At 39.9% G+C, this 25,809-nt stretch overlaps 1 protein-coding gene across 8 annotated transcripts in view; it reads left to right on the top strand.

Annotated features, from left to right (window-relative positions):
- The window catches only part of NEDD4L (NEDD4 like E3 ubiquitin protein ligase), a 356,456-nt gene extending 337,962 nt beyond the window's left edge, over positions 1-18,494 (top strand). For all 8 annotated transcript variants that reach the window (XM_058170485.1, XM_058170487.1, XM_058170484.1 and 5 more), the window contains 7 exons: positions 5,935-6,008; positions 7,896-7,956; positions 9,011-9,070; positions 11,628-11,735; positions 11,900-11,996; positions 13,917-13,989; positions 17,009-18,494. In XM_058170485.1, the coding sequence (XP_058026468.1) occupies positions 5,935-6,008; positions 7,896-7,956; positions 9,011-9,070; positions 11,628-11,735; positions 11,900-11,996; positions 13,917-13,989; positions 17,009-17,111 (576 nt within the window). In that variant the 3' untranslated portion in view covers positions 17,112-18,494. The remainder of the gene's footprint in view (positions 1-5,934; positions 6,009-7,895; positions 7,957-9,010; positions 9,071-11,627; positions 11,736-11,899; positions 11,997-13,916; positions 13,990-17,008) is intronic.
- Positions 18,495-25,809: the final 7,315 nt, after the last annotated feature.

Genomic DNA, 25,809 nt, shown 5'->3' with positions numbered 1-25,809 from the left:
TTTCATTTTGTCTTCTAAATGCTTATTTGACTGAGAGATCTGTTGCATTTCCCCTTCCAATCCCTCAATTTTTTTACTCAGTCCTTGAACTGCCATGAGAATATCTTCTCTTATTTTTGCATTAAAATTCTCCATCATCTCTTTTTGCCTATCTTCAGAAAGTTTTAATTGTTCTTTCAATATATCCTCAAGACTTGGTTCAGATCCCCTTCTTCCAGAAGGCTTTAAAGGTTTAGCTGCCATTCTGTCTTCAAAAGAATCAGGAATTTAAACTTAACAACTTTCCTTCCCTCCTTTCAGTATAAAAAAAAACTCCGTTTGTAACAATCCACAAATAACGCTACTTTATCTACTAAAAAAAAAATTACTTTCACTTTCAGACGCCATTTTAAAAGTCAAATCAAAGACAAAGAAAGGTTTCAGGTTTCAGAAAGGGAGTCGGTACTTGCCGTGCTGATTCTACATCAAAGATCGAACGCTTGTGAAATTCCCGTCTGCTTAGAAAATCAATCAATTTAATAAGTCCTTTTGAGCAGAAGCGACTCTCCTACTCCTTTTTCCTGATAAAAAACAGGAGCGTGTTTGAAGTTGGAGGGAGTGGAATTCGGTGGGACCATAAATCCAGGAAAATTCGCTCTTAAGAGCAAACCCCCTGTCAGATCTGCCACTTTTCCACAACTCTGCATAACCCCCTTTTTCCCATAGGGTATGCTAAGCTCAGTGAACAGTGATTTTTTCTGTTTCACTGACTTTTACAATCTTCTAACACGGAGTGCTCTGTTAGAGCACCCAGCAGGAGCGATGACGTCACTGGAGCCTCTCACAAATAAACAATTTCCAATAGAATGATACATGCAAAAATGTTTGTGGCAAAATAAATAAATCTAGGGGAGAGTGAACAACTTAAAAATTCAGTCATATATATATTTCTATGGGGGCTACACACACACACAATTCCCCATAGACAATTATTATATAAATTAGATTAAATGTTTCAATTGTTTGTTGCTTTCTAAAGTCTTCTAATTAAGAACAAGTCGTGCAATAACATTTTCCATGGGGGGGGAAAAGAAAGAAAATTAAGAAAGCATATTGCGATTGGCCTATGGGGGTTGCCTTTTTGGTACACCATATAAATACAGTATATAACTATATGTATGCAGTGTGTGTATTTATACCTACAACCAGAAACACATGTACGCACATTGGGTTGACAAGGACATACACACGCACATACACATGCGGCCTTTGAGTCAGTGTTGACTCCTGGCGATTGCTGGACTAGTCCCTACAGTTTTCTTAGCAAGATTTTTCAGAAGTGGTTTGCCATTGCCTCCTTACTAGGGCTGAGAGAGAGAGGGACTGGCTCAAAATCTTTTAGTTGGCTTATGACCAAGGCAGGACAAGAACTTGTGATCTCCCAATTTCTAGTCTGGTACTTTAAGAGTCTTGGTGGCACAATGGTTAGAGTGCACTACTGCAGGCTACTTCTGCTGACTGCCATCTGCCTGCAATTCGCCAGTTCAAATCCCACCAGGCTCAAAGTTGACTCAGCCTTCCATTCTTCCGAGGTTGGTAAAATGAGGACCCAAATTGTTGGGGGCAATAGGCTGACTGTGTAAACCGCTTAGAGAGGGCTGTGAAGCAACTGTAAAGCGGTATATAAGTCTAAGGGCTATCGCTATTAACCACTATGTAAAACTGGCTATCTATATAATATAAAACAGGAGGAAGAAAGAGTATGTAATATATTCTATGTCCCTAATATATAGATTAAATTCTAATTATTAAAAATGTGTGATACATAGATTTCTTGCCCAGAAAGAAATATTTATATTTTGTAATCCCAACATTTGAAAACTCATGCCATAGTTCAGTCTTTCAAAACAAAGGCATTCAGTCCAGCGGTGAAATCCTGACAGGTTCTGGAGAACTGGTAGCAGAAATTTTGAGCAGTTTGGAGAACCGGTAGTGGAAATTTTGAGTAGTTCAGAGAACCAGCAAATACCACTGGCTGGCTCCAGAGTGGGGTGGGAATGAAGATTTTGCAATATCCTTCCCCCAGGAATGGGAAGGGAATAGGGATTTTGCAGTATCCTTCCCCTGGAGTGGGGTGGAAATGGAGATTTTGCAGCATCCTTCCCCTGCCACTCCCATCAAGCCACGCCCACCAAGCCACACCATACCCACCAAGCCACGCCCATAGAACCGGTAGTGGAAATTTTGAGTAGTTCAGAGAACCAGCAAATACCACTGGCTGGCTCCAGAGTGGGGTGGGAATGAAGATTTTGCAATATCCTTCCCCCAGGAATGGGAAGGGAATAGGGATTTTGCAGTATCCTTCCCCTGGAGTGGGGTGGAAATGGAGATTTTGCAGCATCCTTCCCCTGCCACTCCCATCAAGCCACGCCCACCAAGCCACACCATACCCACCAAGCCACGCCCATAGAACCGGTAGTAAAAAAAAATGGATTTCACCACTGATTCAGTCCAAGTTTTTCTACCACATTCATCAATAGATTTTTAAACCTTTAGCTGTTGAATTTTCTTTTACATAGAACAAGGATGAAAGCATTGTAAGTTAAAACTTGTGATTCTTTTAAAAGCTTCTTATATAAATCTCACTTCTACATTTGCTGAAGATTGTATCACAGTAATGTTTCTCTCTGAATTATTCTCATTAAGAAGGTTCATATGTGTTAGTTAACTTTGCCAGTGTTTAATGTCAGGTATGAAAATCTCCTTCCTGGATAACCCCCACAAGTTAACAGTCACTCTTGATGTTCCTGTGAAATGCTGTAATTTGAGAAAAACTTGTTAGCCAAACTGTACCTTAGCAACAGCTTATTGGCACATCTGAAGTCACACATGAGTAACTTTTGATGAACTTGGAAAAGTATCTATTGTAGCAGCCTTCATTGTGAAGATGAAAGTTTTTAGCGGAAGACTAGAATGCACGGTAGATGTTATAGGCACATAAGTTGCACAACAAATTATTATTTTTAATTTGAGTTTATTTGCTACCCATCTCCAACGGGCTATTGTTGCAGTTGTTATGATTTTTGTTGTTGTTGTACAGTGCTTTTGAGGTCAGTTTTTTATTTCAGACCAGAAACAGAGGAAAGGATCATGCCCATGATTATATTTCTTTATCATTAGGTTGCCATGACAGGGTAACGTTTTTTTAATGCCTAATTTGGAGCGTTCCCACAATGTGGGAATGAAAAATATTAAATTTATTTATTTTATTTATTTATTTATTTATTTAAATTTGTATACCGCCCTTCTCCCGAAGGACTCAGGGCGGTTCACAGCCAGGTAAAAATACATAATAAGCTATAAATACAATTAAAATACTATTAAAAGACTTATTAAATTGGCCAGAATTAAAATTTAGAAATAAAACCCATTAAAAACCCATAAACTTAAAAAACTAACCCAGTCCAGCACAGATAAATAAGTGAGTTTTAAGCTCACGGCGAATTAAAAATATATGCATGTTTCTTTTTTATGAACCTCTCAAAACATTTATTTTTCCCTGAAGGGTGAAAAACCTGTCCAATCAAATCCCTTAACTATGTTGATTATTTGCAACCTTGGAAATGTAATGCCGCAGCATCCATCATCACCATCATCTTTTAATGGCCCCATAATCCCTTGTGGGGTGGAATCTGGGCAACTGAATGGAACTGAGTGTTTACTGGCCGGTTGCCCTTCCTGTCGCCAATGCGGAGCTATATTCAGCAGATATATTCTCATCGTGTCCAGAGAGAGGAATATGTGCCTCTACTTAGGATCGAACTCACAGCCTCCTGATTGTGAGGCAAGAGCTCCACTTCTAGGCCACCACACCACTCAAATGCTGCAGCATCCATGTCGTGTCCCACTCCTCCGCTGACGGCCGGGTCAGGGAAATCCGAATCAGGCTTGCCTCTGCAGCTCTGCCCAAAGTCCTAGCAAAGTCCTCAGAGCAGGCAGGAGACCAGTAAGTGACTTCAGCAAGATAAGTTTGACTTTTGCCTGACTCAGAGACTGCCAGAAAGTAGCTCCTTTATATAGGCCATGGGGTGTGGCTCCATGACTCAGCACTCATTAAGGCCTGCCCCTCCCTTCCCTCTGTTGCCTCCGCCTCTCCAATCTTCTGATGCGAGGGTCACTCCAATCAGCTGTTCTTGGGAGTAAACCCTCCTCAGGCTCACCTGCTGTGGAGGAGGGGGAGGGGTCTAGCTGCTCCGTTTGCCTGGGCATGGAGTCAGGGCTGGGGCAGGGAGATGCTCCTTCTTCTGCAGTTTGTGGGGGCATGGAGCCAGGACTTGGGCCGGAAGGCATACATTCCTCAGTGTTGGGGAGCAGGTAAGAAGGCCCCGGCTGCTCTGAGGGCGGGCAAGACACAACAATCCATGACATAATGTAAACAGTACCAGAATGTTGTTGTACCTTGGTTATATCAAATAAATGCTCTTCTTTAAAGCTGATTTGAAATTAGATTTCGATTGCAGTCTAACTCGTTTCATCAACTCCTTTCCTTGGATTAAACCAACTTTCTTTTGGGAGGTTGATATGTAGAACATTTAAAATTTTGTCTCATGTACCATATTATTTTTATATTCTGGGAGCTGAGAACCTGCAGTATTCCTAGACGGTACTCTCCGACTTTAAAACTGTAAATTTTGAATGGTTAGAATATTTTAAGATAACTAAGTTCACAATCCATTTTCAAATAAAACACAGTGTAATTTTAAGCAGCTTAATTTTTTTTTAAAAAAAATTGTTACATTACGTGAAATTGGGATCTGGTGCCCAGTGGCTAAAATTTTGGTGTCCTGTTAGATTTTAGATAGCTGGTTTCTTTAACTCCTTGTATGGTATTCCTCACTTGCCAGCTACACGTTTCTTGGTTTCTATTTATCCTGGCTAATTAGTTGTTGAAAATGTGCATAGTAGACTTAGCCTTTCTTAAGGTATCAGCTTCCATTTGTGTGTGTGTGTTTGTTGGAAACATAGTTAAGACTCTAAATGTCTATGGAGATTCTCAGTCATTCAGGTCATGGTTGTCCCAAAGGTGCTTTTTTCACGAGACAACTGGACTTTCTGGTTTTGCTTTGAAGGCTTTGAAGAAGCTTCTTGGTTGAGAAGCGAAACATCTTTAAAGAAAAACCAGAAAGTCCAGTTGCCTCTTGAGAAAAGCACCTTTGGGATAGTTTAAGGCTCATTTTATGCAACTATGTCCAAAGACATGTGTGTCCCAACTTTTATTGCTTTAGATTTGCTTTGTTATACAGATATATAAGAAAAATTGCAGTATGTAATTTTTTTCTCTTTGTACTCTTTGTTACTTTGTAAAACTGAATTTACAAATGTACACACAAATGTCTGCCTGGATGCTTATCAGTTTTTTTTTAAAAAAAAATCCTAGGTAACATTTGCTCGTGATCAGCATACTTTCCCTTGGAATTTATTACTTTTTGAGGAAGTTTAAGCCATACATTTTCTTTTAATCCTAAAGCTAGCGCAAAATATCTCTATTGGGTCTGCCGAGATACCCAACAGTACTTGATTGGTATTCCAAAAACTGCCGTTGATGTCCCTAGGGAATGCTGTTAATCCTTTTATAACAGAGCAGATGACATGCCAATCTGTCTTCCCTTTAGTTTGTTAATGAAACACAGTGCTTGATTCAGATAGATCAATTACACTACATCTGTTCAACTCTTCTTAGAACCTAAGCTCAGAACATTTTGTCAATAACAACTAAAATAATTAAATAACTAAAAGGAAATATAAAATTGGAGCTTGACCCACATTATATGTAAAAAAAAATATTAGAACAGCAGAGAAATTGTGTATTTCAAAATATAATTAGTTGGTGTCTGGTAACTAACCGTTTTAATCTTTCTAAAATAAGTCTACTTATCTATACTTCTGTCTTTGCAGACATATCAAGTTGACTTGAAGCCAAACGGGTCGGAAATCACGGTCACAAATGAAAATAAAAGGGAATATATAGAGTAAGTTTTTTTTTTAAAAAAACGATTTACTTTCTCAGTTTAATGTTTTAGCCATCGGGATAGTTTAGAAGGTGAAAATGGATTTCAAAAAGACTATCACAAAAACCATACAAATGTTTAAACTCTTTTAGAAATAGCTGTAGACTTAGGCATCCCATGTTGCCTAAGTTCCATGTTCATTTGTTTCTGTTTATTTATTTTAAAAAATTATACCTCCTCACTATTATAGATGACAGGGCAGGTTAAATTGATTAAGTGGCAAACCCTGTTGTAATTAAAATAGAGCACAAAATTCTAAGCTGCATTCAGTGAGATTTAAATGCTTTGATAGATGAGCTTGTGTTGAAATGAAATTGTTGGCCCCAGTCAAAGGGGAAATTATGGAAAGAGCCTTTCCATAATCAGGATGATCTCTCCTCCTGGTTTTTCCATGTAAAATATTGTTTCTGCTTATCAAAGTGTGTTGGGTGCTTAGATCTGGCCCGTGGGGGCCACCCTGGAAACAGAGAAGGATCGACCCACGGTGCCTCTGGTCCTCCCAAGGTCTGTGCATGGCCCTCCCAAGCTCCGTTTTCACTGTCAGAGCACTTGGGCCACAAAGGCTCCCCTGAAATGAGTGACATCAAGCTGGCCACACACACCCTGGCCATGCCCCATGAAGGTCAAACACAACCCTGATGTGACCCTCAATGAAATCGAGTTTGACACCCCTGGTTTAGAGAATAGGGTTTGCAGTAAAAAGAGTTTTAAAGCACAGGTAGTCCCCGAGATATTCATTCAACAGCCATTCAAACAACGGCACTGAAACGCGGACTTAAAATTCGTCCACCCATTCCAGCATCCTTGCAGTCATGGGATTATGTTTTGGATGCTTGGCAACCAGCTCACATCTGGGACAGTTGCAGAGGCCTACAGCCACATGTAATCGGTCATTTGCAACCTTCTCTACAACTTCCTATAAGACAAGTTAATGAGAAAGCCAGCAAGAAGTTGCTAGTTGTTCCTGTAAGTTGCTCCTATTCCCTCCACTTCTCCTCTCAGTGATCCCCGCCCCCGCTCCATTCGTGCTGTGCCACAGTACCCAACCCCCGCCCTCAGTTCTTGTTGCTTAGTAATGAAAATTCCAGTCCGCATTATCGTTGATAAGTGAGGACTATCTGAAAAATAAAATAGAAACAGTTTGTCCAATGTTTAAGGAAATATTGAAGTTTTTAGTAGAGAATGAGTCTGGAGTTGCAGGAACCCTAATATGAAGGTAACATATTATGCTAATAGATCTTCTTTTTTCATTTTTGGTCATTCAACAGAAGGTGGAAAGAGAACCTGTTTGGTTTAATGCCCTAATTATGAAATGTAGGCTTATCACCTCAGAGTACCCATTATAAGTAGTTTTTAAATATAGCTTTTAATTCTTACTAAATGAATATAATGCATTGAGTTCAATATCCATAGAAAACATAAAGCTAATTTCAGGCCATCTGTACACAGTAAATCTCTCCTTGGAAAAGTTTTAACTTGCACTTTAAGGGATGTATTTAAATCTATTTAAATAACCAGATATAAAAATGGAAAAAAGTTCTCTTCGAATTACTCCTTTAGGCTCATCAATAATATTCTACAATCATCCCATTGGATTATGAAAGAATATCTTAGGAATTACCCAAAGTCTCTGTGTATTCATGTGCTTTGCAGATAGTAAAATTGGATCTGGAAATGTGAAGATTGTATTTGCCTCATCTATTTTATTTACTGTTTTATTTAAATTAAATGAAAGATTATTGAAGGTCAAAATGGAAACCCAGAAAAAGTTAGGGGATGTGGTTTAAACTATTCAAGTCATTCTGTTTTCTCCTAATGAAACATTGCATTTTTCTTTGTGTCCTGTAGTTTAGTCATCCAGTGGAGATTTGTCAACAGGGTTCAAAAGCAGATGAATGCATTTCTTGAGGTGAGACTTTTCACTGACAATACATTGTTCATCTTCGCCACAAGAAAGAAAGAAGGAAGGAAAGAAAGAAAGAAAGAAAGAGAGAGAGAGAGAGAGAGAGAGAGAGAAAGAAAGAAAGAAAGAAAGAAAGAAAGAAAGAAAGAAAGAAAGAAAGAAAGAAAGAAAGAAAGAAAAGGGGGGAGGAGGGAAGAGAGGGAGGGAAAGGAGAGAGGGAGACAGGGAAGGGAAGGAGGGAGGGATTCAAAAAAATACATCTAGGAGTATATATGAACACAAATGAAAAATCAGTGCTGTACTGAATTTTCGTATAAACTTCTAAATGAATATTTTGAATCCTTCCCTCCCTCCCTCCCTCCCTCCTTTCCTTCTTCCCTCAGCTCATTTCTTCTTTCTACACCTTTGCAAATCAAAGGAAGACAGTGAATTCTGTGTGGAAAATGGGAGAGGGAGGAGTAGGAAATGAGTGCCCTGCTTTCAAAAATAAAATGGTGGCCCAGAGATTGAATTGTCCATTGCGGGTAGGACCCAGCCATGTGCCCATTACTCAGAACACTGAACTTCATTATAAAAACCACCGTTATTCCTTCACCACCAAATCCTTCTGAGTTTTGCCTGATCATTCTTTATGTTCCGATTTGAGAAACAGAAGAAATGGGTGAAGGTTGCCTGTCGTTCTTTCTTCCCTCCTTGATTGGCATATATACTGTTTCAGCTCCAATTCAAGCAGACCTCGGGACCCATGGCAGAGGTGAATGCACACAACCTGTCACATGGAATTACTCTTGGCAAGAACCAGCAACTCCCTGTAGAAGCTGCCTAAGCGTCTGAGATTACAGAACACTTTTTTTATCTTCCAGACCTCTGGTGCTTCCCTTGTCTCCCCACATCTCCCGAGTTCTCTGAATGAAAAGCTGTTCGTTGTAGCTCTCCTCTGAGCTTTGACTTTGAAATGTTAAAATATCTCAGCAGTGTTAAACTAAGAGACGTATATATTGAAAATGTATTGAAATCCATTTGTTTTTCTCTCTTCCCCCACCCCTCATTCTGGTTTCAGGGATTTACAGAACTCCTGCCCACGGACTTAATTAAAATTTTCGATGAAAACGAACTGGAGGTTAGTTGCATTTTGATGTTGTCTTTAAGCCGGGGTTTCTTTGATGGAAGCAATTAGAGAGATCCTTGCATGTCTTGAGTGGAGAGGGGGGGGGGAAAAACCCTTATTGTCCTAAATTCTGCAAAGATTTCTCCAGTTTTAGATGAGACTTTTTATTAACACACAAGCATGTTTTCAGAGTTCCTATTGCCAGCTAAAAAATATTTAAAGCAACCTCCAGAAAATAAAACAACCTGTAGCGCGATCCTCTACAGGTAGTCTTTGACCAATGACAGCAGTTGGGACCAGGATTACTGCTGGGTAAGTGGTCATCAAGTGCAATTGCTTCACTTAATGACAGCAGTTCAGACTGTCCCCATTGCCATTGTTAAATGAATGTTCCAGTCATTATGTGAATCAACTTCCTGAAGCTTCAGACAATCAAGTCAGTGGCACAGCTGGCAGGTGCTGCCAGTTGGGAAGGGAGCAAAGGCATGAGAGAGTAGGGGAGGTTCAGGGAGGGTGTCCGAGGGCCTTACAACTGCTTGACTTCTGAAAAACCTGCTTGGATTTTGGAACAAAGCGTTTTCAGCCATCTACTCACTCCTAGTGAAGCAGGTAAAAGTAAAAGTTGGGCTTACAGCAGCAATGACTGTTTTCCAATTTACAGATCAAATAGAACACAGTACGCAGAGGGGTAAATGAGAGGAATAAAGGAAACAAACTTAGAATGTGGTTTTCAAACTTTTATGTTCCTCGAAGTAATGTGTTTTTTTTAAAAAAAAGACAAGGTATGAGTGCTATAACTAAAGAGAAGTTTTGCTCTTTTTCCATAGAAAAAAATTAATAAAATTCATGCAGCCTGCCACAGCCTGTAAATATTAAGTGCCACGCAGGGTCACTATTTGTGAGATGGGCGGTTATGCAAATTTGATAAATAAAAAATAATATATTAGTCCTGTATACAATAATATAGTAATCCTTAGTACTCAATAAATACAGAGAGGATTCTGTAGAGTCTCAATCATCCAGGCCATGGTTGTTCCAAAGATGCTTTTTCAGGAGGCAACTGGACTTTCTTGTTTTTTTCTTTGAAGACGTTTCGCTTCTCATCTAAGAAGCTTCTTCAGATCTTCCATTCCCCACCACCCAGTAAGAGCTGAAGAAGCTTCTTGGATGAGAAGTGAAACGTCTTCAAAGAGAAAACAAAGTCCAGTTGCCTTCTGAAAAAGCACCTTTGGGCCACATAGAGAATTGTTCATTTTTAAAATATGTGAGCTTGTATTTTAACTGAGCCTCATGTGTTGCAATGTTTGCTCTGAAATGATTTTTTTTCATGAAGGTTATTCTTATTTAATAGAGATAAAACAGTTCTAGTTATGCACGTTATTATACTAAAAGAGAAAGGTTTCAAAATATTCACTGGTGCATAATCTACAAGGATTGTAACACTCATATACACATATACATACCTATGTATTTGCTTCCCGGATCACAACTAATATAATATAATATAATATAATATAATATAATATAATATAATATAATATAATATAATATAATATAATATAATATAATATCAGAGTTGGAAGAGACTCGTCCAACCTCCTGCTTAGGCAGGAAACCCTACATCACTTCAGACAAATGGTTATCCAACCTCTTCTTAAAAATTTCCATTGTTGGAGCATTCACAACTTCTGGAGGCAAATTATTCCACTGATTAGAATAGAATAGAATAGAATAGAATAGAATAGAATAGAATAGAATAGAATAGAATAGAATAGAATAGAATAGAATTTATTGGCCAAGTGTGATTGGACACACAAGGAATTTGTTTTGGTGCATATGCTTTCAGTGTACATAAAAGAAAAAGAAAAAAAAATACCTTCATCAAGGTATAACATTTACAACACAAATGATGGTCATAGGGTACAATTTAACCCTTAATGATAGCAACAAAAAGTTACAATCATACAGTCATAAGTGGAAAGAGATTGGTGATGGAAATGATGAGAAGATTAATAGTAGTGTAGATTTAGTAAATAGTTTGACAGTGTTGAGGGAATTATTTGTTTAGCAGAGTGATGGCCTTCGGGGGGAAAAACTGTTCTTGTTAATTGTTCTAACTGGCAGGAAGTTTCTCCTTAGTTCTCAGGAGAAATTCTAAGTTGCTTCTCTCCTTGATTAGTTTGCTTCTTATCCTGCCCTCAGGTGCTTTGGAGAATAGCTTGACTCCCTCTTCTTTGTGGCAACCCCTGAGATATTGGAACACTGCTATCATGGCACCCCTAGTCCTTCTTTTCATTAAACTAGACATACCCAGTTCCTGCCACCATTCTTCATATGTTTTAGCCTCCAGTCCCCTAATCATCTTTGTTGCTCTTCTCTGCACTCTTTCTAGAGTCTCCACATCTTTTTTACATCGTGGCGACCAAAACTGAATGCAGTATTCCAAGTGTGGCATTATAAAGTGGCATTAACACTTCACGTGATCTTGATTCTATCCCTCTGTGATAGAAAATAAATGCTCATAGTCCATGTCCTGATTTCCTTTCTCAACAATGTCATTCCTTCACAGTTGCTAATGTGTGGTCTTGGCGATGTTGATGTGAATGACTGGAGACAACATGCAATCTACAAGAACGGATATTGTCCAAACCACCCTGTCATTCAGTGGTTTTGGAAGGTAACAATGATTCATTCTGATGCTTCAACTCCCCAAAAAAAAAAAGATCGCAGCCTGTTCTTAAATTGCCTTATCACTTGCAAAGTCCTTATTAAAAAACAGAAAGCCCGTGTGAAATTCATTGCTAATTCATTCATCAGCTTTCATAATGATATTTTTTATAGGCCGTTTTACTGATGGATGCTGAAAAACGTATCCGGCTTTTGCAATTTGTAACTGGGACGTCACGCGTGCCTATGAATGGATTTGCTGAACTTTATGGTGAGTGATTTTGATTATCTCTAATTATTTGCATGGGATGTCTTGGAAATTGCTCTCTTATAAGCAACACTGGCCTATTCTTTCCATCCTAAATACAATGGTATGCCAGGATTTCTTTTATTAACCCCATTTATCGACCTCCGTAATCCTTAAGGTCTCTCGGTGGTTCACAGGGAAAAAAATACACAATAAAACTACACAGTTAAAAGATTCACAAACCAATGAATAAAAAGAATATAAAGTGAATTACAAAGTGAAACCATAAGCCAACTAAGATGGTATCACGGCCCAAACTCCTCCAAAAAAAGTTCTGTTTTGAACTGCTTTGGAAAGCTATCAACATGGAAATCGTATGTCCACAGGGAAGGGGGCATTCCAAAGGACCAGGCCCATAACCAAACTCTGGGCAGCTTACAAAATCCCCAGAAAACAGTTAAAAGTAAAACTTCACAGAAACAGACAGCTCAGACTACAACAATTAGAATTACAGATAGTACAAAATTAAGATGGGGGAGGGGGGGAATGGGACCAGTAGATAACAGTCCCTTAACCCTCAGGCCTAGGAGCACAGCCAGGCCTTAAGGAATTTCTGGAGCTCCAAGAAAAAGACACTGTCATCGTCTTGGGGTGGAGGATACACTTCTAGAGGACAAGGGCTATGACAGAAGGAACACTTTCTTGATCCCTTATGACAGCATTTAATTGAAGGGACCTAGAGCAGACCCATTCTGCCCAAAGCATACTGGGCTGGTAGAAGCCATTGGAGATAGATGGTCCCTCATAACCAAGATCTATGCCATGAAGGGTGGTGACCAGCTCCTTGAATTGCACCCAGAAGCTTACTGGCAACCAATGCAATTTGTGTAGCGGTGGTAACATATGAGTACACCGGGAAGTATCCTTTACTGCTTGCTTCACTGCATATGTTTGGTAATATATTTCCCTTGGGACCACTCTACTGCTAATGTTGGATGTTGGAAAAGTAATGTTGGAAAAGTTGGAAAAGTAATACTAAAGTGCAACTCTGTGAAAGATATAAAGCAACATTATACTATCAGATGATTATTGTTTCTGGTCCTCCTACTAAGGACTTGCCAAGATTCCAGATATGGAACCTTTCAGCTTTTCTTCCTAAATCAAATCCTCTTTTCAATGGAAATTGCTAAAGATTGGAATTTAGGCATTCAGCAGACACAGAATTTTGACTGAAATGCACTGAATGTCTACAGGAAGGGAGGGATGAGATGGGATGAGTTGGGTGGGTGGACAGACGGTTGGATGGATGGATAGATGGATGGACGGTGGACGGACGGACAGACGGATGGATGCATGAATGGGAAGGTGGATGGGTGGGTGGGTGGGTGGACGGATGGATGGATGAGAAGGTGGATGGATGGATGGGAAGGATGGGAAGGTGGATGGATGGTCATTCATTCATTCATTGGTTCTCAACTCATAACACTAAGCATGTCTTGATCATGGTATAAAGGGGGTGGATCTTTCAGAAGAATCTGGACCATGTGTTGTTTTCTTCTACTTTAAATCCTACCGACTGACTGGGTTGGGGGTTTAATTCACTCTTGTGCATGTATGTGATCTTGTTCCCAGCACCCTGATCTTTTTGATCTACTTAATTCTTGGCTTCCTCTTCATAGTTCAGTTCATTAATAGCAAAAGTATTTTATTCACTCCTAGCAAACACATTCTTAGACATATTTCTAACCTAAGCCACTCTTCTTTAGCGATCTCAGCTGAGTTAGAACAGTCTTCTTCTCTCCTCTAGGCATACTGGGATTGCTGAAACTCCTAGCTAACTCCTAGCAGAGTTGACGTCAAGGAGGTAGACAAGGTTACAAGCTGCAATTTAACAAGTCTGTTCATATGACCATCTGACCCATTTATCTCCTTCTCTTGAACCAGGTTCAAACGGTCCTCAGCTGTTTACAATAGAGCAATGGGGAAGCCCTGATAAGTTACCCAGAGCTCACACCTGGTGAGTAATAAAACATCAAGCATTACATTTACAGTGATTAAATTTAGACATCTCCAAGGAATGCTCTTTCAGTTAAATGCGATGGGAGTTCTTCCCTATGTAAACTTTTCCCATTAACTTTTATATATTAGATGTGTGTATTTATGGATTCAAAAAGCAGTAATTAAAATGTTCTTGCTATTAAGATTGTTGTAAAATCTTGAAAACTGAGACGTTTTAGAAGACACAGCAATAAAACTTCACTGTTTTTCATTCCATAAAATTCACTCCATAAAATTTATGGTCAACAGTAAAAAAAAAATTTAGGGGAGATAGCAGTACCTTGTTCTGAGCACCAATTGTTAAAGAATACTCCCTCCTTACAAACATTTGTTGGTTGATACAATCTGGGCAATCCTCATTTTTAATATATTGTGGTTACAGATATAAGGAAAGCCGATCATCTCCCACATGCCAATCCCAAAGCTTTTAAGTGGCAAATTTCCAGGTGACCGTTATGCCATATTTCCAGAGTAGTTCAGAAAAGGAGAGCTATTAGCTCAGTTAATTCTAAGTCAGTCTACCAAAACCCTTAAGAATAAAAATACAGTATTTTTCAGTGTGTAAGATGCACCTCCCTTTTTTTGGATGGAAATCATGGGGGGGAAAAATCTGCCTCCCAGCAGTTTGCCTCGTTGCAGCCACCAGCCTGCTTTAGTTTCATTTTCGGCACAGCCTGATTAGCACAAGAAAAAAAAATCTGCCTACCAGCAATTTGCCTCCTTGCAGCAAGCAGCGGAGGCCTGCGCAGCAATAGCCAATGACAATCCCTGCAGCCTGAAACAGCTGAAGGTCAGGAAGCCGATCCAACCAACAATCAACTTCTTGATTGTTCTTGTGCTAATCAGGCTGTGCTGAAGCTGAAACGGGCTGTTTCTTCTTGCTGCTTGCTGCAAGGAGGTAAATTGCTGTGGGGGGCAGTGGGTGGGCAGGGCTGCATTCAGTGTATAAGTCGCACCCAAATTTGCACCCTCTTTTGGGGGAGGGGGAAGTGTGTCTTATACTCTGAAAAATATGGTAGTCTATAGAAAGAAGTCAAATTTGATAAGCATTTTAAAAATTTCCCGATGCCCTTCTTTCAAAGTAGGCTCAAACAAGTAACCCTTTTTTTCCCTTCATTATAAAAAAAAAATGGAATAATTGGGGGAAAATAAAGACAGGGAGAAAGATCTGAAAGAGCAGAGAGACCTGCTTCTTCTCTAGAAAATTGAAGGGGAGGAAGGAGAAAATGTGGGAATGAAAAAGGCATCGGCTGTTAAAAACTGCATATGGCGAGAACGTGTTGAAATACATGTTGAAAAAAGTATATTCTTCAACGGGTCCACCAAGATATTTTTGTCCTTAGATGAAATTGTCTGGAAGGGGTTTCCAGTCTCATACAAGCCAAGAAACCTGTCACTCTTTTCCCCCTCGAAGTATGTTCCCTTCAAGGAAATAAGGGACGTTTCAGAAGCAATTCTTAGGCACAGATTGTCCTACTCTTTAAAAGAATTAAGTATTAGTAATCAAAAGGCTAAGCATAGCAACCATCTGCTCAGGCATTTGGCTGCTGTTGCTTCTGGCAATACCTAATTTGCACCTGAAAGGACATTCTGCAAGGATAAAAGGTCTGGCTCCTCCATAAAATTTGGAATACAACTGGCAGAAATCCTCTCCTTTGGACTTTCTGTTATTAGGGGTGAAAGATATTGAAGTTCAGGAGATCCAAAGAGGAACTCATTGCCTACGCACGGCAGAATGATTTGATAGGATAGCGGTTTCTTTTAAACTTGAATCGGAAAGATGATTACTTTTCATTTTTCCAGAAATCTAGTGAAGAGGAGCATTTCCAGAGACCTTGTATGGGCGTCTCATATTTACGTACATCAAAATGTAATTTTCATATATACCTGGGTCATGGTACTATTATTAAATAAATGAGGGCTGATATTAATTATATTTAGGCTACACTTAAATGAAAAATTTCAATTTTTGCCTTTAACACTTTTTTCTAGGTTTAGCTAGCATGCCACTAACATGGGAAATGCAGTTCTTACAGCTAAAAAAATATTTAATAGTAGGCTTATGTTAGGAAAGAAAGGGAAAGGAAGTAAAGAGAAGAGAAAGGGGATTTTACTCCACTATAGGGGACAATGTTCATTTCCGTTTCAAGGCCAATGAGTCAATGCTGTCCAAAGATATTTTGCAGTCATGTGGCCAGTATGATGTTGCAAAGTACTGTGGGGAGGAACTTTAACAAAAGTGGTATCTATTTATCTACTCGCATTGCCATATTTTCAAACTGCTAGGTGAACAGGACGAGAGCTCACCCCGTCGCAGAATGCTTGGGTCTTGAACCTGAGCTGCCGGCTTTCCAGCCGACAAGCCCAGCATCATAACCGTTGAGCCATAGCACTGGTTTTATAGCTTTATAGGAGTAGATAGTATTTTTCTGTTGAAAAGTTACATCTCAGTGTTGGGAGGTATTTCTGAACAAATTGAGAAATGGCACAGAGGGACAGGGCTGGTGAGGGGAAATGGAGGATTTGATGGAGAAAAAGCTAAAGCCGGTATTGGTTGTGACTGTGGTATGTCACCCATGGAATTCCACCCGAGAAATCTATCAAGCTATGACAACTTAGCCCTCCTTCTTCCATTTCTGTTCTCTACAAGCCCACATAGGAAGTCAGATTTAGTCTATCAATTGGCTAAATGTAATGCCGCAAATCTTACCTTTTCACGGTTTGGGAGCCCTGGATTACATTTACACACAGGTTCACTGCAGAATTAGAACTGACCAGGTATTACCTGAACATCTAGCTGGGAATTTTGCTCATTGGTCACTTCTCAAGAGATTTTCCTTTCAAACATGGTGGTGTTTGTTTGTTTGTTTTTAAAAAAAGGTGAAATTCTTCGGAAATGCAATGCGTCTTTTCGCAGTCTGAAAAGCCAAATGCTTAATTTGAAACAAACTTCAATCTCCAACCCTCTTCCATTGCAGCTTTAATCGCCTTGACTTACCTCCGTATGAATCTTTTGAAGAATTGCGAGAGAAGCTTCTTATGGCCGTTGAAAACGCTCAAGGATTTGAAGGCGTGGATTAAGTGGGCGCCTGCTCCTGCTTCTTCTTATTGTTCTTCTTCTTATTGTTATCTTACTAGTACAACAAAGATTCTATTCTCGGAGCAAGTTCTGCAAGCACTTTTTTGATTTTCCAGCAGACTTTTTTCAGGAGATGGAGCAGAACGAGTGCACGGTGGAGCGAGAAGCTTCTGTCCAGTGCCGATGTCTGAATCCAGCAATGGGAAATAACTTTCTTTCGCTTGTGGATAGTATTTCTGAAATTTCCACAACAAATTACCCACTGGTTGATGTATACTCTAATGACATTTCAGCAGGACTTGTCTATTTATGTCGTGCCTCTGTAGGCAAAAGCCCTTAATAAATGTTTTACATACTTTTTAATGGCAATGAATGGAATTAATCATTTTACAGGTATAGTATTACGGTTCACGTTTACTTTGGAACAATGATTTTTAAGTTTTATTTTCTTGCAATTAAAAAAAAACAACCACAATAATGTACCGGAAGAACGAACTCATTTTGTTTCCTCTTAATTTGTCTAGACTGTATGTATGCCATAAGTGTTCTGTTCGCCCCAAAATCTGCTTTTTGTTGTTTTTAGCATCATGCTCTTCTGGTCTTTTAGAATAAGTAATTTTATTTTTTTTTGTAAGATATTTTCTGCCATTAGAAATATCCTAAAGTACCAAATGCCTTTTTAAATGTCTGCATTGTGGTTTCGCAAACGGCAACAAAAGTTAAAATTTGTGATGGGATGGAGACAATATTTCTACAAATCGCCTGAATATTTACAGGAAAATCATATTCCAGCATGCCAAATCTCTCGATAATGAAGTTGCCTCCCTATTTCTTGATAGTATTTATATGTATTATAGCATTTTATTTTATTTTTTGGGTGATGGGTTTGGGCACTATTGTCATTGGGGGGGGGATGTTTGATTGTTTGTTGTATAGTGACTTTTACCAATTCTTCCCTCTCACAATGGAGGCATTTTGAATGAATCCTGATCTTGCTTGATCTCAAGGCTGTAAAAAGTACTTTTTCTGTTTGTATGCATTTGTTAGTATCTAAATGAGAAGGATTTTTCCCTTTATTTTTGATTGCACCAATTCTAGAAGCACTTTATGTACCACATGGAGATCTTTTTTTTAAAATCATAAATATTAATGTGATAGTATGCCTTCTCCTTGCCCATGTCTTTTTGGTGCAATATCTTTCATTTGTGAAATCTGGCAATGGCTGATGGAAGTATGGGAAAAAACTAGAGAGAGACGAACTTAGAGATATTAGTTGTATCTTGTGGTGTTGGGCTCCACCCCCACCAAAATTTATTTAATAAATGCAGTTATCTAGCCACTTTTATAACGTATGACATGTTGCATGAATAAATGATAATGCTTGCCTTGTAAATGTTATGTAATAGTTTAAGAGGGAAAGAACAAACAGATTTTCTCTCATCCACTGGAAGATGACTCGGAGCAGCACATATTTGATAACCCACAAAGCTGAGCAATGTGGCTTTGCGTGATTTTGCCCTCAAATGTAAACTCAACCCATGGGTAACAATCCAACAAGGCTGCAGGCTTAAATAGGCTACTAGAATGATGCTAGATAGTTTCTAAACATCTCTGTGGCATGCAAGTTTTTACGTTTTTCTAAATATGGCTTTCAAGGAAAAATAAATGGACACGTTGCTATTCAGCTACGCAAAGGACCAGCTTTGACATTGTTCACTGCTTCCTTGCTCCCAGTAATATAACTGGTCATTGCATAGGCTTCACAGTCATTTTTAGGAACTTCTGGGTAGATATACGATGGCTTGTCCATGGATTTGGGAGAGAGGGTATACCTAAAGAAAGCAAGGAGTGTTAGACAGCATCTTCAGAGGCGAAACGAGTTGGAGGAAAATTATATTCGCGTGGCAGCCATTTTGTAAATACCCAGCCAGTGGAAACTATGTTGTGAGTACTTGCCATTGACACTATCTGAAAACGCACCCAAAATACATTGTTTGTTGGAGGTAATGCCCATGATCGAGTAATTACTTGTACCAGTAATTTCCACGAACAAGATTCTTAGTAGTGGTGTTTCCCTTTTTCTTTCCCCCTTCCTTAATTTAGTAGAAATGCAGAGTTGGAAGGGACCTTGGAAGTCCTCTATCCAATCTCTACTCAAGCAGGAGATCTTATAACATTTCAGACAAATGGCTGTCCAATCTCTTCTTTAAAACCTCCAGTGTGGAGCACCCACAATTTCTGGAGGCAAGTTGTTCCACTGATTAATTGTTCTGTCAGGAAATTTCTCCTTAGTTCTAGGTTGGTTCTCTTCTTGATTAATTTGTCCTATCTACAAGTGCTTTGGAGAATAGGTTAACCACCTCTTCCTTGTGGCAGTCCCTCAAATAGTGAAACACTGCTATCATGTCATCCCTCTTAGTCTTTCCTTTCACTAGACTCTCTCCAAAATGTTGGTACAATCCTAGTTTAGATCAGAAGCACCTTCTGGCTCAAAGTAAAGACAAGCATATTAACTGGATTTCTTCGAAGCTCAGCATACCTCTCAGATGTTGCTATACCACAGATGCAAGACTAATTGAATTTACTGGATATCCGTGGTACAGTAGAGCATCTTTTTCCTTTTTGTTCTTTCAATTTACCTGTGCATTTTGAAATGATTTGATGGCAGTCTGCAAGAGTAAACTGTCATCAGATCATTTCAAAGTGTACAGGTACGTTGAAAGAACAGATACAGTCATCCAGTCCACTTTCATTTCTCAACTTAAGGTTCTTCCACCTGGGTTGGCAATATATTCTGGCACATTCAGAAATAAGAACCATTGAGTTCAGTCAGGGTTGGTCTCGTGTAACTGGGTTTCCAGGAAGGTGCAGTCCAGGTGTGTGGGATTCCAGAACTCTTCAGGCAGCATGCTCAGCCAGATCAGAAAGGCTGAAAATATAGGATCAATTAACTAAAAAAAAAAAAAAAAACTAGCAGAAAAGGGAGATGAGAAAAAAAGAATGCCTTAGGATAGTGATGGCTAACCTTTTTGTTGTCACAAGCCAAAAGTGTACGCGTGCGACACCACACACGCGTGCCTGCACCCCCCCGGGTGCCTGCGCGTGACCCCCCCCCATCCCATTTTGGGCCTAGCAGGCCTCGCTGCAGCCTCCTGGGACCAAAAATGGGCCGCGGGGGTGGTCCCCCCCCCCCGTGGCCCATTTTTGTCCCAGGAGGCTGCAGGGAGGCCTGCTAGGCCCAAAATGGGCTGCGTGGGGGGGCACCCTCCCTCCTCCACCCTGTATGCACGCGTAACTCTCACACATGCGCGCACGGAGCACGTGTGCGGCATAGACCCGAAAATCAACTGGCCGGCGAGAGGCGCAGACACATGTGGGATGAAGCAGAGCTGGGCGACGACTCTCGTGCCCGCAAAGAGGGCTGCACATGCCACCTGTGGCACATGTGCCATAGGTTCGCCATCACAGCCTTAGGATGTCACAATAGTTTGTGAGGATAAAAACCCTACGGTTGGAATATTGTTTAAGGATGGGATCAAACATTTTAAAAAAGAAATAATTAAAAATAAATAATTAGTGTAAAAATGGCTAATTATTCTATGCCCAGACTTGAAAGGACCAATTTTGTAACACAGGGGGAAAAAAAAGGTCAGTAAATATTTAGCAAGATCATGCAAAGGTCAGATGAGCATATTCTCTGGGGAAAAAAATAACCCAACCAATTCACAGGAAAAAAGTTAAACAGTCACATTATCAGTTGGGTAAAATCTTGTTTAAGTACTTCTTCCCTTCTACCTCACACCCCGCCCCCGTCTACCACAATTTAAATAACCTTGTTCCTTATATGTTGTGTCAAAGGCAGCGTATTGGATCAAAGAATCATGCTGAATAAAGTCAAAATCTTTTGTCTCAGAGACCCAGGTTGGAGGCCAAAGTGTATGGAAACAAGGACCAGCAGAAAACTACTCTGGTCATTATGAGATACAATAAAGAGTTGCATAACCTGAAAAGAAGTCCAGAAACTAACATTTGTGACTTTTTAATGGTGCAAAAGAGAGGTAATATTAAATAGAGATGAGTGGTTGCAGAAATTGGACAAATCAATGCAGTTGTTTTTTTATTTGCATTTATATCCCGCCCTTCTCCGAAGACTCAGGGTGGCTTACACTATGTTAGCAATAGTCTTCATCCTATTTGTATATATATATATACAAAGTCAACTTATTGCCCCCAACAATCTGGGTCCTCATTTTACTCCCTATTCGTGTACAGATAGTCTTCAACTTACAACCATTCATTTAGTGACAGTTCAAAGTTACAATGACACAGAAAAAAGTGAAACCAGGCCTCACACTTTTTTTTTTAATTTGCATTTATATCCCGCCCTTCTCCGAAGACTCAGGGCGGCTTACACTATGTCAAGCAATAGTCTTCATCCATTTGTATATTATATACAAAGTCAACTTATTGCCCCCAACAATCTGGGTCCTCATTTTACCTACCTTATAAAGGATGGAAGGCTGAGTCAACCTTGGGCCTGGTGGGACTTGAACCTGCAGTAATTGCAAGCAGCTGCTGTTAATAACAGACTGCATTAGTCTGTTGAGCCACCAGAGGCCCACTTACGACCATCACAGCATCTCCACAGTTACGTGATCAATATTCAGGCCCTAAGCAAGCAGCTTATATTTATGACGGTTGCAGGGTTCTGGGGTCACATGACCACCACTTGTGACCTTCCTAGTTGTTTTTCAACAAACAGTCAATAGTGGAAGCCAGATTTGCTTACCAATTGCCTAATTCTCTTTAACAACTGCAGTGATTTGCTTAACAATATGACAAAAGTTGTAAAATTGACTCACTTGCTTAGCAATGGAAATTCTGGTCCCAAATGTCATAAGGAATACCTGCAAACTACTTAAAGTATAAATATCAATGAAACAGATTCAGATTAGTTTTTGTTTGGACCTCACCCACTTTTTTTGGAATGTGCATCAGTGCATCATCAAAAATCAAACATCCCATTATGGACAGTGATCCTAAATATTTTATCCATTTTTTTTCCTTGGGAGTCTATGCATTGCTTCTAGAAGTATGGATAGATTAGTATTCCCTAAAATACTAATCTATCTACAGATAAATTACTACTCCCGCATTGGGTTTCCCATACTCTGGATTTTTCAGGTAGAACTTACTTAGGTCTATACCCTAAGGTTTGGGTGTCAAACTCTTATTTCATTGAGGGCCTCATCAGCGTTGTGTTTGACCTTGAGGAGGGGTGGATGTGACCAGGGTGGGCATGGCCAGCTCAATGACACTCATTTCAGGGGCGCCTGTGGTGGCCCAAGCACTCTGCCAGCTAAAATGGAGCTCGGGGGGGCCTCATGCAGCTCTCCTGAGCTCCGTTTTTAAAAGAAAAAGAAAAAAAAACAACCCCCAATGATCGCGCAGCTCATTGGGGGGGGCAGGGATTTTTGCTACTGGTTCTCCAAACCACCCACTGCCATTGCTACCAGATCGGGCGATCCGGTCCTAACTGGGAGCATTTCACCCCTGGACCAAAGGAAAAACTCATCAAAGTAGAAAATCTTTACTTGCCTTTGGCTTAATGAGGCCTGAGATAGTACTTCATGTTTGCTTTGGTCTTGTTTTAACAATAGACAAACTGGCTGAGGAGGATGACGGTTATAGTCCAACATTATCTGAGGTTGCCAGGTTGGAAAAAACGGTATCTTTGTTATTCAACTTTTGTGTGACAAACTAAGTTCTAAAGAGTGGACTATTTTTCTGAAACGTTTGAAGTCTTTGTACCATAATTTTTGTGAATGTACAAAGATACCAAGTAGCATCTCTATTCCCTGGCAGCAAAAACAGACATATCCTGTATAATCTTCCATTAGTCCGATTCTAATGCTTTTCAAACTATTATTGTGCCTTTATTCTCGTGCTTACCTTAAAGAAAGAAGACCCTAAATTTCATTGAGCCACAAAAAAGGGAAGAGTAGAAGTGAATTATAACCCCAGACAAAAGTCCTATGCAAGGCTTCCAGTCTTGTCAATTAAGCTTGTCAACTTCAGGCAAAATAAATTTGTTCCCTGAATAAATATGTGCCCCTTGCATTTGTGTGTGTTTTGTCTGTGTGCTCCTGCCTGGCAGACAAGGCAACAAAATAGATTAATAATAATTCATAATTGCTGATCGAATTTAGTTTTCGATAAAATAAAGGCCCCCATGGTCACATATGTACAGTATATACGAGATCGAGCAGTCTCTGTTTTTAATTCCTCGCCCTCTTTCCACAGGAACTGCAAAAAAACAACCCAACCTAAATATAAGGTGGAGATGGTATGAAGGCAAAATAAATTTAATATCAAAAATAAAAGGCACAGTGTAGCTGCTCTAGGATAAGATGAAAGACACAGGGGAACTTGATGAAGCTACCATAATAATTGGACAGGGAAGGAATTCAGAAAGAGTTGATTTCACCCAGCAAGCAAACCCTCCAAACATCATTCTTCAAAACTGACTGCTTTAGTAATATTGAGAGAGAGAGAGAGAGAGCTGGTGTGCAGTTCTTTGCACTTCTAGCTTCTCCTTTTGTTTTAAGCATCTTCCTTGAATTTTCAAAGTGAATGAGACAACCCCGTTCCTAGTTCGCAGATAATTACTTCGAGAAAATTCGACTACATCTCTAAGGAAATAACAATATTACATTTTAGAGAAATGCTGTGTAATTCTCTTCCTGGTCCATTCTCAGTCATTTGCCTGGAAATTACAGACATATATATGAACAAATTCTGGAACTTTCAGATGTCCAGTACAGATACTGCTATAAACAAAGCCTGAACTTTGGTCCAGTCAAGTACACTGATAAGTGTAGAGAAGCAGCCCAGAGTTTTGGTGGGCAAGGAATTACAAACATTGTACTGAGTTTCCTTTGAGCCAATTCAAGATGTTCATTTTACCATCTCTTCTGGCATTGAGTCATAACTGCCAGATGTACCTTTAGAGCAGGTGGGCTACCGTAGATCATATCCTCCTTCCTGAATGGTATCATTTATTTGCATTATTTGGAAATAAATGTTTAACAGATCTCAGTCAATGATGGGGTTATACCAGTGACTTTCAATGTCTTCAGTTCTCTCTCCTCCATATCCAGCCTACTAGAATCACAGGCTTCACCAGACCCAGAAAATAAGTTAAAATATGATTTTTTCCCCCCCTTCCCATAAAGTCAACTGCAACTGTATGAAAAGGAGCCATCTTCACAAGTGATGAGAACTCTTTTGGTGGTTGGGTAACAGGCATGGAGCAGCTGGAAACTACCAAAAGATAATGTTAGAAAGACAACTCATGATGGAAATAGGCTTTCAGTTTAATAGTTATGGGAATCTCCAGGTTTGGAATAACAGGTTAAGTCCCTGTGTGCTGTTGTCGCAGTCAGTGGGTGTCAGTAATCTTCTGTGTCAGCACTGATACCAGTCACCTTAGAACAGTCAACAGTCCAGATCCCACTTTCCAGGGGTGGGATTCTACCGGTTCGGACTGGTTCGGGCGAACCTGTAGCTCCAACGATCAGCTGGTAGCGAACCGGTTCGCTCCAACGATCAGGTGGGCCTGCCCACCCGCCCCTGTACTTTACTGACCTACATCTTCTCAGCTGATTTGCATGGCAGAGCAGATTGCTGTGCCTCAGCTGTGTTACTCCTCAGCAGTAACGTGGAAGGTAAGTTTCTGTAAAACTTTCATCAAACGGCGCACCTGTGCAGCGCGCAATCACCAAACTGGTTGTTAAACTGGCAGGATCCCACCACTGCCACTTTCCATCAGGTTCATGGTGGACATTGAAAATAGTAGCTACAGTTAGGAATCTGGAAACAACTAGGAGTAAACCCCAGAAAAACCAGGAACTATCCTTTCAAGGGAATTGTCTTGAAGACTCTTATTTCTTTCATCTTGGCTTTTCTTTCCCCTTCCTTTTTCGTTGCCTTAGACCAGGGATCTCCAACCTTAGCAACTTTAAGCCTGGAGGATTTCAACTCCTAGAATTCCCCTGCCAGCAAAGCTGGCTGGGGAATTCTAGGAGTTGAAGTCCTCCAGGCTTAAAGTTGCCAAGGTTGGAGACCCCTGCCTTAGACCATTGACTGATCAACCAGTAGAGGATGTTGCTGTTCAAAATATCCGTGCCTCTCCTTATCTTGTGCTCTTTGCTCTGCACCCAGTATGCAACTGATCTGATAACCAGTTGTATGTTTGTTCTTTCCACTGGTGTGTGGTGCCAGGACTGTCCATCTCCAAACTTGTTTTTTTGTTGGCATTTTATCTGCAAGGGGAGCTTTAAACCTGTGAAAGAAGAGAAAATTGGATTTCTTCATCCGTATGCTTTGATGGAAATATAAGCAGCCTAGTCCTCAGCTCTGCTCTTTTAGTCTCCTACAGTTGACATGAAAACAAGCTAGACCAGCAAACTTTAACAGGATTGGGGCAGTTGCTGAGATTAAAATGCTCAAATGTTGCCCCACCCCCATCCCCACGTTCTTTGCTATTCTGAAGTTTTAGAAAGAAAACTACATTTAAAAATTAAAGGGGGAAAATGCAGGGAGAGATTGTGGAGAAATTCAATTTTCCAGTATTTTGTATATAGCATGGCTAAAGTTGATATGCATGCAGATAATCTTCCAATACAGCCTTGGAATTGC

Source organism: Ahaetulla prasina, chromosome 2 (assembly GCF_028640845.1).
Source record: "Ahaetulla prasina isolate Xishuangbanna chromosome 2, ASM2864084v1, whole genome shotgun sequence".
In the NCBI taxonomy this organism is placed as follows: Eukaryota; Metazoa; Chordata; class Lepidosauria; order Squamata; family Colubridae; genus Ahaetulla; species Ahaetulla prasina.
Note: the sequence above shows the minus strand (reverse complement) of the source record. Positions and strands in the feature narration are given on the sequence as shown.